At 40.4% G+C, this 12,846-nt stretch overlaps 1 protein-coding gene across 1 annotated transcript in view; it reads right to left on the bottom strand.

Moving 5' to 3' along the window:
• The window catches only part of STK38L (serine/threonine kinase 38 like), a 65,826-nt gene that overhangs the window by 4,003 nt on the left and 48,977 nt on the right, over positions 1-12,846 (bottom strand). The window contains exons 6-13 of the mRNA XM_054037336.1: positions 11,334-11,457; positions 10,586-10,740; positions 9,255-9,357; positions 8,338-8,399; positions 6,295-6,412; positions 5,705-5,828; positions 2,520-2,615; positions 361-452 (exon numbers count right to left, since the gene is read on the bottom strand). Of these exons, the coding sequence (XP_053893311.1) occupies positions 361-452; positions 2,520-2,615; positions 5,705-5,828; positions 6,295-6,412; positions 8,338-8,399; positions 9,255-9,357; positions 10,586-10,740; positions 11,334-11,457 (874 nt within the window). The remainder of the gene's footprint in view (positions 1-360; positions 453-2,519; positions 2,616-5,704; positions 5,829-6,294; positions 6,413-8,337; positions 8,400-9,254; positions 9,358-10,585; positions 10,741-11,333; positions 11,458-12,846) is intronic.

The raw sequence follows: 12,846 nt of genomic DNA, 5'->3' as shown, positions 1-12,846 counted from the left end.
AAATCCTATAACTGCTTACCATTAAGGCAACACACCTTCGCACGCACACGCACACACACACACACACACACACCCTTTTCTCACACACACACACACACACTTTTCCTCCTAGATTAAATCAATATTAAAAGCTACATTTTCACATACCCCGAGAAAGAGGATTAAGGAAGGGGTAGCTCACAGATTTTATTTATTTATTTATTTAAATGCAATTCACTAACAAAGTTCCCAGATAATCCAAATACAGTGCAGGTCTGAAGTAGTTGGATCAAGATACTGGAAAAATGAATATAATGGAAATAAAATTTATGGTTATATTTTGGGATGTGTTAGATAAGACTGCAATTTACAAGGTCTCACCTGGCTGTAAAATATCAGATTCAGGAAATTCATCAAAATTGGAAGTGTCATCGATACTTTTGATTTCTATAGGGATTGCAGCTGGCCTCTCCCTACACACACAAAAAAGAGAACTGAATAATAAAGAAAAGCTTCATTACTTTTAATTTTGCTACAGGATGACAATATCCCCCTTGTAAACATGAAGGGCAAGATTCTCAGCCGGTGCACAATGTTATACCTCCACTGACTTCAACTGAGCTAAGAGAGCTGCAGGATTGGGTGAGGTGACCATCAAGGAGAAATATGGGCTTTTACATATAAAGGTACAATATTTATAAGACACAGGTTTACCCTGCATCCTTAAAGGATGGTAGCAGCAGCAGCAGTCCCTATTGGCCATAGTTTGAATGCCACTGAAGTCAGTTTTAAAAGAGATGCCCTTGTGTTTCACTCAGAGTTGCAGCCTTTTCTCCTTTTCATTCTCTTTCTCTTTGTGATTTCGGTGTATGATTTTTTTGTTTGCTATTTTTATTTGCTGGATTTTTTTAATTTTCTTTTTCCCCCCTCCTCAAATGACCTGGTCAGAAGGCTACATGCAGGTGACCACTGGCTGCTCTCTGGGGATGGGCCACATGTATTTTCAAAGCCATGATCTATACTGTCAGCCTGTTACAGTATGGGTAGCTGTGGGAGCAGGGGGAGAGGTGTCTGGCTTCTAAGGGCTGGCCCACTGCAGCCATGGGAGCAAACATGCTGGGGGTAGGTGAGTGCAAATCAGGAATCACTCTGATTTCCCTGCCACCACTGCTTTCTGTCTTGCATCACTGCAAACTAGTCTCGATTCTCTCTAGTTTGGGGAATGCTGCATAAAAAACGGATCAGCTCTATGAATGTCAGTTCCCTCCTCTGAGAACAAGGCTGGAATTGCTTGTTTTTCCAATACAGTAACTCCTCACTTAACATTGTCCCAGTTAACGATGTTACATTGCTGATCAATTAGGGAACAAGCTTGTTTAAAGTTGTGCAATGCTCCCTTATAACGTTGTTTGGCAGCCGCCTGCTTTGTCCACTGCTTGCAGGATTCTCTGGAAGAGCAGCCCCTCCTTGTGGGGATTAGAATCAGGGGGAGCCAGCAGCCCCCCCCATCAACTCCCCTAAATTCCCCATAAGGTACACAGCTCAGCATCTGCCCAGCAGCAGTTCAGATGGCCTTCCCCCCATTGCCGTGCTGCTCCTGACCTGCCCTCTGCCTTGGAGCTGCTCCTGGGAGCTTCCTGCTTGCTGGGGGAGAGGGGTGCTGATGTCAGGATGTCCCCCTGTTCCTGCCCTGCCCCTCCACAAAGTAGAGGAGGGGACAGTCACAGGGCTCGGGGACAGAAGGGGCGGGGAGAGTTTGCAGGAAGCTGTTGCTTCGTGTCTGAACTGGCTGATCAGCTTAAAAGGGCAATGTACTTGAAGGGGGTCAGCGTACTTAAAGGGGCAATGCACATCTCTCTCTCTCTCTCTCACTCATGCACGCACCCCCCAGCACTTTGGAAAGTCAGCACCTGTGCAGCCATGCACGTGCTGTCAGGAGGAGGGAGTGGTGCACTCCAGCTGGATAATGTGGGTTCATCATCATGTTCAGTTTTTGCAGGGAAGTGTTTGCAGCTACTGCCCTGCATCTATTGTGTTTCCGCCCTCCTGCCCTCAGTCCATGCTGCCTTGTAGAGTGTGAGGCTACATTAACAACAGCCTATTAACCCTTGAGGGCTCAGCTGAATGCTAGTTCATCATTTAGCAGCAAGGCATTCCCTGGGAAATATTCCACCCTCTTACTCCACCACCTCAACCAAGCTTCACAATCATCATAGCTGTGTACAATATTAAACTGTTTGTTTAAAATTATTTAAAACTTATACTGTATATGTATATAATGTCTTGTCTGGCAAAAAAAAATTCCCTGGAACCTAACCCCCCCCCATTTACATTAATTCTTATGGGGAAATGGGATTTGCTTAACATCATTTTGCATAAAATCGTATTTTTCAGGAACATAACTACAACGTTAAGTGAGGAGTTACTGTAGTTACACTTTAAAATAAAAAGCTAATTAAGATAAATTATTCCTGCCTTTGCAGCATATGAAATTATTGCTACCAAGATTTCCATCCAATATACAAAGCACATTTATATACCTGATATGTCCCCAGTCAACTTCTTCAAAAAATGGATGATCCTTTATTTCCTCTACTCCATTACTACCAATTCTATTTTCCGAATCAATACAAAATCTGAAGGGGGGGAAGAAAGAATGTTACAATTAATGCAGAAACAAGCATATAAAATAAATCATTGTACAATCCTGTAGCAGAAATTTTATAAAATCTATTAAATTGTTTTATCTTTGGATTGTTCAACATCCCATTACACCTAGAAAAATCACAGAAATAAAATGTTGTCAGTCACATTATAAAAGCACAATGCTACAATGGTAATATATCATATTTCCCTTTCAGCTCCAGGCTTTTGTGAACAAGTTGCTGCCAGAGCTGGTTATTATTCCAAACCAGTAACAGGAAGACATTTCATTTCTTGGAATTTCCAGTTTCTCCACATGGTCTGGCCCAAGAGAGATATTTTGATTTTAAAGCATCCATTTCTGCTAAGTACTCTCTCTTTTTAACCAACCTCCAAAACCTTCTTATCCTCCCACATTAAACAGCAGCACGTTCCACCAGACAAGTCAGTGCTGTGCTGTGATTCAGCCTTCTGGAACTGGTAGTTTAGCCACCAGACAATTGGAGAAGCAAGTGCCTTGTCAAGCATCCATAATGGAGAAAACAACAAGGCCCTTTCAAACAAAGAGCCGGGTCCCTTTAGGTGCTGAGCCACCGATTGATCTAATGGGAGTTGAGTCCACTCAGCAATTTGCAGATTGGGCCTTCAGTTTGCTGCATGACAGTGTGCTGCCCTCCCATAAACTCCTTTGCTGGCGGACATGCTGCTTTTGTATAAACTAATGTTGCTTCTGAAAGTTGATTGTTTAACTAGATTCCACTTCTGCTTTCAAGTAGTCATCTGTCCGCACTGAAAGTGGTAGACAATTTGTGCTCAGCAGCAATTGTTGTCCAGCAGATGGAAGATTCTCTCCATTATTTCAGGCAACCGAGTGACAAGAGTGTGCGTTTGGCAGTGGCTAACATACTCAGAGCAATTCATTTATAAGAATCAATATGGGTAACTGGCTATACCTAAATGATCACAACATCCAGATTCATAAAACATTTTACCTGCCAAACCTTCATAGAAACAAAACCTCCTTCTTGCCAGCACAAAGCAAGTTCTGACAGGCATTTCAGTAATGTGACAAGTCATTCAGGTTATAAATTGACTAAGCTATACTCCCACAAGAGTAATATTCTTATCTTACATCTGAATGGCACTTGTTGAGATGTGAAATTATTTCCTAACTTTGAAAATATCAAAGTACCCTTCCACCAAAAAATAAAAAGCCAAAGAAAAATTATTTCTAAACTAATCCTTGAAATCAAATCCCTACAGGTCAATCAATATTAGCCACCAAGAAATGGCTTTTGGAAAATGTGATTTTATCCATACAGCCCAACAATCTCTATATTGGGGTTTTCAGGACAAATTACTTAGTGACTTCTGAGTGCGGTCATCAACTCTTGCTGGTGGCCACTCTCACACTTTTTCCTAAAATACTTAATTAGCTTTAGGAAAAAGAAATAAATATGCACATATACACATCCAAATTATTGTAATTTATTTATTGCTAGCTAGTAAGTCAGTTGTGAAAAGTGATATTAACAAACATACAAGTATCATTTACTCAGCCCCAGCAAATGTGGGGGCAAATTAAGCCCTGGATGGGGGAGGAGGGGGTCAGAGGGAGGACGGGGGGCCATGGGCAACTGGGATGAGTGTGGCCAGGTGAGGCAGCTGGGGGCCGGAGCCTGACACTGAGGGGAGGGGGCCTGGGAACAGCCCAAAGCTGCGCGGACAGAGCCTAGGGTCCGCCACCATACATCCAGAGCTCAGGGCTGGAGCCCGAAGCTCCACGGCCAGAAGGGAACTCACCAAGTGACTGCTCCTCCAGCATTGTGCCCCAGGTGCCTCCAGAGGGGGACAGGGTCCAACTCCTGCTGGAGGCCTCAGCAACCAACACTAAGGCAGTGCATCCAGGAGCAATGGGGAGTAGAGGGAAGGAGGCACTGCTTTGCCCCTCTTATTCCCCATCACAGCCCAAGAGGCTGTGGTTGCAAGAAAAGCCCATGGTGGCCACATGCAACCACAGTGGCTGCATTTGAGAAGCGCTGATTAAGTCAAACTCCATTATATCTGCTGCGTTGTTTTGTTGGCTCTGAATTGATGTGCTTTACGTGCTGGATGCTATTCAGTTTTTCTAACTGAAAATTTGATTTTTAAAACATTCTTTTTCCTTCAGATCTGTTCTGTCTCTATTGCTGGAGACAGACACGCCAAGAGATCTGAAGTTGCATTATTCCGATTCCCTCACGCAAAGCATTCAGATGAGAATTTGGAACAAATTTTTGTGAGGTGCAACTGAAAAACTGAAAAATTGAAATATTTACCAAGAATGGATGAAGTGGATAGGAGAAAGGGCAAAGTGGGAGAGGTATCTGGCTGGGGTCCTTCAACTTCTTTTTCAACCTAAAACTTTCTCTGTGTCTAAAATTAAAAGATGCTTTGATCTTCCACTTGATTGAATAATTTCTCCCAGATAACTGTGGACCATTATTAATAATTTTTATGGTGCTTGTCACAAAAGACTGTTTCTAAAGTTATATCTTTTGAAAGGTAGATGTAATAAAGACTAATGCAGCCTATGCAGTCCATGCATCTAATGCTTTACAAGACCAAGTATTACACAAAAAATCTATTATCACTGTTCTTTTCCTGCATCTTCATGATCCTCCCTTTATTCCTCCTCTCTCCACATCTCTTATATTCTTTCAGGGCCCAGTCATGCAGTCCTAATACAGACAAAACTTCCATTGAATGGGGGTTCTGTCAGCCTCAGCACAGCAGGATCAGGTCTTTAATACATATAAATTAGTGTAATTCAGGACTTCCCTCCTTAGGGCCTACTCTTGCTCCCATCAACTTCAGTGGAAGCTTTTCATTAACTTCAGTGATAGCAGAATCTGGCCCAGCGAGCTGAACTTTCCATCCCTGTAAGCTTGGCCTCCGGAAATGGTTATATGGGGAGAAGGAGATGAGTTCAGCACCTTTCCACCCTGCAGAAATGAGTTTCTCCACACGCTGGAAAATGAATGTAATGGAAGAGGATCATGTCTATGGGTCTGAATGGCCACAAAAAGTTTTAGTTACTAACCTTAGAATTAAGTCCTTTGCTTTCTCTGAAATGGGCACCTCTGGAGGAAATACCAACGTTTCTTTCCAGTTCATAACTTTCCTATACGTTTCTTGTGGCGTTTCAGAGCAGAAAGGTGGATATCCTATATAAATGGAAAAAAGCTTAATGAGCTTTTCCAACATTAGAAAAAAGTGTACCAAGGCCCAGTCTGACATAAACCAAAGTCACTTTGCTACTTCTCCCTCAAAAATTTCTGCATGGCAACGTCAACTAAAAAAATTCTCTCCTTGAAAACTACAAAATACCTTTGGAATTGTAAAATTAAAGGTTAAGGGGACTGAATCTGTAACAATTTTTAACAGTGAGGGTGATCAACCACTGGACCAAACTACTAAGGAAAGTGGTGCATTCTCCATCTCTTAATGTCTTCAAATTAAGAGTGGATGCCCTTCTGGAAGATCTACTTAGTTGAGCACAAACTGTTGGGCTCAGTGAAAAAAGTTACTAGATGAAATTCTATGCCCTGTGTTATACAGCAGGTCAGACTCAGTCATCTAAGGTCCCTTCTGACCCTAAAATCTATCTTGGGGTTGGTAATGATAACATACCTATTAGCATTTCATACATAATCACTCCCAAAGACCACCAGTCACACAACTTGTTGTACCCAGTCTGCATGAATACTTCTGGAGCAATATAATCTGGGGTCCCAACAGTAGAGTATGCCTGGAAAAAAAAAAAAAAAAGAAGTAGGGGTTGGGTGGGCTCTTTATATGGATTATACGCTCACCATTTTAAAGTTCTGTGGGAAAAAAAAAAACTTACTGGAATTAATAGACAGAGTACTGATATTTAGTGGCAAAAGGATAAGTAATTTGAGAAATCAGAATACATAAAACCCAAGAGACTGTTCATTTAGATACACAAGCACAGAACCAAAAATAACTTTGAAGTTAGACTGCCACCTCCCACCCCCAAGTGTGAAGAGACCATAGTACATACAGACTGAAATATCAATGATTTCTTAGATCACATTTCTTTATACATTTTAGCCTACTAATTAGTAATTAGTAAATTACAAAAGTAGTCGGAAAAAGTGTACATTCAACATCTGACTCTCCTGAAACACTAAAACTGTTCTGTATATGAGTGTATCTGCACTGCAGAATTAACTCAGGCTCTTAGTTTGGTGTTTCCCCTAACGTGGCTTCCATTCACACACAAAAAAGTGGTGTGTGCTTTGTACCTGGGCTCACTGGCCTATCCTGGGGTACAGGTTAAAGCTAGAGCTGGTCAGGAATTTCCTGACAGATGGAAATTTTGAATGTCACTCATCTCTACTTAAAGCCCAAATGCTAATTACACTCAGGCTGGTAACCTGCCTACTTTGCAGTGAGGATGCAGGCTCACTCAACTGCTGATAGTTCTCCAATGCCTTTCCACAGATCCCCCTCCGTGCCCAGAAAGACAGACAAGTTCTCCTATAATTCACTAGGAAACAATCACAGAGCGTCTCGTTTTATTGCAGTGCAAAGAACCATGGGATGAGACCTCAGAAGTCCTAGTGCCTCACACAAGCGAGTGCAGTGCCAGTGTTGACTCAGTCTAGTGGACATGCTCAAATATGGCTTTACGGTTTGGCTGCTCACACCCGAACTAGACCCACCCAGGGGCTCACACCCAACTGCCAATCTCCCAAGTTAACCGTGCAGTGAAGACACAACCTATAAAATTATAAAACACACAAGTAAATAGGTGTTTTGAAAACCCAATGTTTCAGATTTTTTAAACCAGCTCAACCTCTAAGGTAAATTTTATCAAGTCAAGAAATGCCAAAGTTAAGGATCAGAAAGCAATGTTTGCTTGGCTGTACTACACATATACAATGTTTATTATTTTTTCTATTTATAAATATTTATTAATATTTTCAAATACAGCAAAGACATACTTGTGTTATTATTTTATGAGTTTAATATATGATAGTTTGTGATTTACAAAGCATTGAATCAATTATATGAACACAGTTGTACAATGTGGATGAGTTACCTTTGCTGTTGGACTGTTTTTGAATGTCCTCACTTAGGCACTGATCATGCAAACACTTGCTGTTAGCATTAATTCAGTGTATGATGATAGCACTTAGAAAACCCAACTGAGAGGGGGACCCCACTGTGCAAGGTAATATACAAACATATGTAAGAGGCAATCCCTGCTCTGAAGAGTTTCCAGTCTAAATGACAAGACAAACGAAAGGTGGGAGGGGAAACAAAAGCACAAAGTAGTGAATTTGACTTGACAGCAGGTCCAGTGGCAGAGTCAGGAATAGGTGCTCAAAATGGCAGATCTGTATAAGTTTCCATGACTCCATGCTATGAATATTTATACCAACTGAAGATCTGCCCTCAGGTCTTGTGACTGAATTTGGTGCCTTAACCACTAAACCACACTGCTTCTTGACTACAGTGGAACTACTCACACAACGTTAAGTACATTCATGTTTGCGTGATCTGGGCCTTTGAGATATTAAGGCAGCAACTTGAACATTAATGCAGATTTTTTAAATTTGTCTCATGTTTGTCTTTACAAAGAGGTATGTGCAGACAACTTTATTTCTACAAAATTTAACTAGGTTCCACTGTGAAGTGACTCACCAGCTGTCGTCTGTTCTTCTTCCACGTTTCTGCTTTTCTCTTTGAGTTCATATTCTGAAATGCTTATTTACAAAACAGAATTATTAGACATTAAAAGACTTGTGAAAGAGTACAAGAAAGAAAAAAAAAATCAGCCTGATTGATATGTCGTTTTTACAAAATAATCTTTTTGTACCTTTAAAATGCTTTATTACAGATTTTTATTTTTTTGGTAGAACTGGAGAGGGAAAAGGGAAGTAATGTCAAACAATCCTAAACTGCCAGGATGGGGATTGTTTAAAGTGCAACAGCAACAATAATGATATTTGATACAAGGATCCAAGGATTTCTTAATGTTTTACAAACACTAACTGAAGCTCAACACCTTTATGACGGGCCTGGTAATGTATATACAGTGATTACTCCTTCCACCAATAAAATACAGGCACCTCTGACCATGGCAGTCATTGCAGAGCAAAGCTGGAAGTCAAGAACCAGGAATCCGAATTAAACCACAAGGGGAATTTAGATCAGTAGCATGTAATTAGTTACCTACCATTGAAATGTGACCAGGGCAAATAGGATGACACCCTTACCATTGTGAAAAAAGTTTCATGAGATCATTACTGATTTCAGCTAGAATGTCCTCATCAGCTGGAAGAATATTTCCAGCAGCACAGGGTCCTCTAACATTATGGGGAATGGGTTCAATTCAGACTCAGAGAAAAGTGCCACCTACACAATCACCAACACCATCTCCTTCCTCTAATTCCTAGCTATTCTGTGTACTGTTCTCCCGTCCAAAAAAAAAAAACAAAAAAACTCAACCCAACCCAGTCTTGTTTATTCTGTGAAACCTAACAGGCTTACAATTACAGTGTGGAATGGCTGCAGTCTAAAGCCGTTGAACACTTTAACTAGAACACCTTTATACTTACAAAAGTCACTTGGTGGATTGTGTGTAAGGTTCCTGTAGAATTCAGTTCGATGAGCTTTCTTTAAACCAGTGCATAGTCCAAAATCAGATAGCTTCACATGACCCTACAGAATCAGAGAAGATAAAAACATTGTTGGGAAAGTTGAGTGTTACAGGGAGCAACACGTTTTAATAACATTACCTGCTCGCTTCAGAAATGCATGAACTGCACATTTGTGCAGGATTATTTATCTAGAGGACGTTATAGTGTCTGAATCTTTGTACATCAAGAAAGAATGATTTGTAATGAATGAACTATGCTTAATTATTCCAAAGAATTTAGGAGTTTTGTTTGTTTATTTGATGCTTGGGGCTAGAGGGGAAAAGAATGGAAAAGTACAATATTGTTTACTTATGAAGTCTCAATTAGAATGAAATATACTTAAACAATTTTGATAGTGTGTTTTAATCCAGTTTTATAGCTGGATTTAGAAAGATTTGAGGTGGTCAACAGACTCACTTAAGGTAACAGACTAGTTTAGTTTCCTGGCTCTCAAAATTTTGTTCTAACCAGTAAATCTCCCTTCTGATCAGTTAACAGACAAAAAGCCAAATGAAATAATTGCATCAAAAGTTACAATGATCATTTAAAAGAAAAACTGAACATTTATGTAGCATTGTCAGTATATTTTGTATGTCATGCTTTTCTTAAAGTAACAGACTACAACAACAATTAATGTATGTGAATGTGGTTTTAGCCTGAGGCTACAGTCTGCAAGTACATTGGACATTGTGGATGGGTCTTTTCTAGCATCTAAGAAGATCCCCATTGTAAACACTTTCAGTAAAGTAAAACAATTTAGTGCTACTTTTGTTATGCTAATTGTATAGATGTTCTACAAGATAAAATATGGGAGGCAGATTCTGACTTCACTCCCTCCAGTTTAAACACTAGTGTAATGCTAATGGCTTCAATGGAGTTATTTCTGATTAACACTAGTGTAAGGGCAGGTCTACACTAACCCCCCAATTCGAACTAAGGTACGCAACTTCAGCTACGTGAATAACGTAGCTGAAGTTCGAAGTACCTTAGTTTGAACTTACCTCGGTCCAGACGCGGCAGGCAGGCTCCCCCGTCGACTTCGCGGTACTCCTCTCGCCAAGCTGGAGTACCGCAGTCGACGGCGAGCACTTCCGGGTTCGACTTATCTCGTCCAGACAAGACGCGATAAGTTGAACCCAGAAGTTCGATTTGCTTGCTGCCGAATTACTGGGTAGTGTAGACCTACCCTAAGGGAGATTGGCATCAGACAGTAGGTTTAAATTTAAATAGTTTACAAACAAGTTACATGCCTTGGCATCCAGCAAGAGGTTATCTGGTTTAATATCTCTATGGATGAATCCCAGCTGATGAATGGCATCTATGGCCAGCACAGTTTCAGAAATGTAAAATTGTGTTTCCTCTTCTGTTAAAGTGTCTTTCTTCATAAGTAAGGTCATCATATCACCTACCCACAGAGAAAAACACATTAGAAAGACCAGTGCAGTTTAATTACCAAGGATAACCCTACTGGAAATAGCGGTAGATTCCATTAGAATCCTACAGTTGCCTTCTGCATGTTTCAACTGCAAGGCCAATACTCCAAGGAACTGCTAGCCCAACAGACCCATTGTTACTCTGCTTCAAAGCCTGTTTGGCAAATTGGACCTAGCAGGAACCAGCTGAAAATTATTAACTGGATTTTTAAGTAGGGTACTCAGTGAAGTGGAGTCAGTTGAATTACGTATCTCCTAACATATACCACACAGTAATTGTTTTCAGTAATAGCCACTTTCACAGTTATTGGCATCAGTAGAGAACAGCAGCACATCTGATTACAGGAATTATTTAATCCAAAACCACAACTATTATTACAGATGTTTTAAAGGCTCAAAAAAAAATAAAATGCAGGAATATGGATATCACTGATACTGGAACTTAACATAGCATAAAAATCCCATTAGCATCAAGTATTTAAGATTGCTTTTGTCATCAACTACATAAAAAAAGGAATAAATACTTTAATCACTGAGCCACTGAACTCATTGGTTTGCTTTTTACCTCCAGGTAGGAACTCCATGATCAGGTAAAGATTCCTTTTATCCTGAAAACTATAAAACATTTTCACCACCCAAGCACCATCCGCTTCGACCAATATATCTCTTTCTGCTCTGATGTGGGCCACCTACATGCACAGATAATAAACAAATTGTCATTAATATCAAGGACAATTATTACTTTAATATTAAGTTACTGTACCAATCACTGCATTGTTCATGATCTCCGATGAAGAAACTGTTTATAATCCTGTGTCAGGGTGCTGGGCAACAGCAGCTGAGCCAACACTCTGGTCACTGTAACTAATTAATTACTCTAGAGTAGACCTCATTAAGAAGAGCTGTGCCTAACTGATGGGTTGAGGAGAACTAAGAGGCTAGCCCATCAGGCAGATGATGTAACAGGCACAGGAAGGAAGGAAGGAAGAGAGGGGAAGCAGAAAAAGGGAGAGAGATCTCAAGATCTCCCCTGCTTCCAGAGCTGAGGGCTCCCTAGGACAGTAAGCATAAGGCGGTACAGCATATAAGAGTGGTGGAAACACTGTGGTAAATAAACTGCATGGAGTGTTTTACCAGTAAAAGGTCTCCAAGCAGTTTGTGGGCTTGAACAGAGGCAGGAAGAAGCCGGCCCTGGTACACATCTCCACACAGAATCCCTGTGAAGCCAACTGTGGGAGAATAACTCTGCCTCCAAAAAATCATGACTGCTGTGTAAACTCCTGATTTAAGAGACCATCTCAAAACATTCCCAAATGTAGAGTGCTGTTTGTAAAGGGTGTTTCATTGGATGCATAATATTCAGTAGTTGAACAGAGCTTGTGGAAAAATGGAATTTCTTTGGATGTTTTACTGAAACTGGCTACTGGATTTTTTTATTTCAAGAAAGGCTTTTTTTTTATATATTAAAGTATAAAACCATGTCAAGGTCGGGTCTGTAATGTAACTTTCCCAATTGTGAATTCATAGATACCTACAAATGTCTGGAATGTAATTTGAAAGTCAATGTGAAAGCCTGGTACTAGGATTGGGTAAAGTGTAGGATTTTGTCTTAAATCATGAAACAGAGGTAAAGTGATGGGTGGAGTATTATTATTGACAATAATTATCGGACCTCTCATTTATGTATCCCAAGTGAGCTGATAACTGGTTTGTATAATAGGTTCCTTATAGCATGGTTGAGGATGAATCATCTCTAATAAGAATGAGTTGGTTGCTAAATTAACCACATCTGTAGAAATGAGAGATACATTGGTACTGCCAATTTCAGCAGTTTTTACTTCAGAGCCTGTTTGTCTGGCAGAAGATATAGGTAAAATACACGTGCCTGAGCTGCAGTGAAATATCCCAAATGATATTCCGTTGGTTGAATACAACTTACTAGCAAAACTTTTGAAAAATATTAATCAACTGTTCACAAAATGCACTGAGAAATATCCTAGGCTTTGGAACTCTTACCTGGAAACAGTCTACAGCATAGTACAGGTGGAAAAGGAACTTGATGTACTATATTTGTCTGC

This window comes from Malaclemys terrapin, chromosome 1 (assembly GCF_027887155.1).
Source record: "Malaclemys terrapin pileata isolate rMalTer1 chromosome 1, rMalTer1.hap1, whole genome shotgun sequence".
NCBI classification, from domain to species: domain Eukaryota; kingdom Metazoa; phylum Chordata; order Testudines; family Emydidae; genus Malaclemys; species Malaclemys terrapin.
The sequence above is the reverse complement of the archived record's forward strand: the minus strand, read 5'-3'. Positions and strand labels throughout refer to the sequence as shown.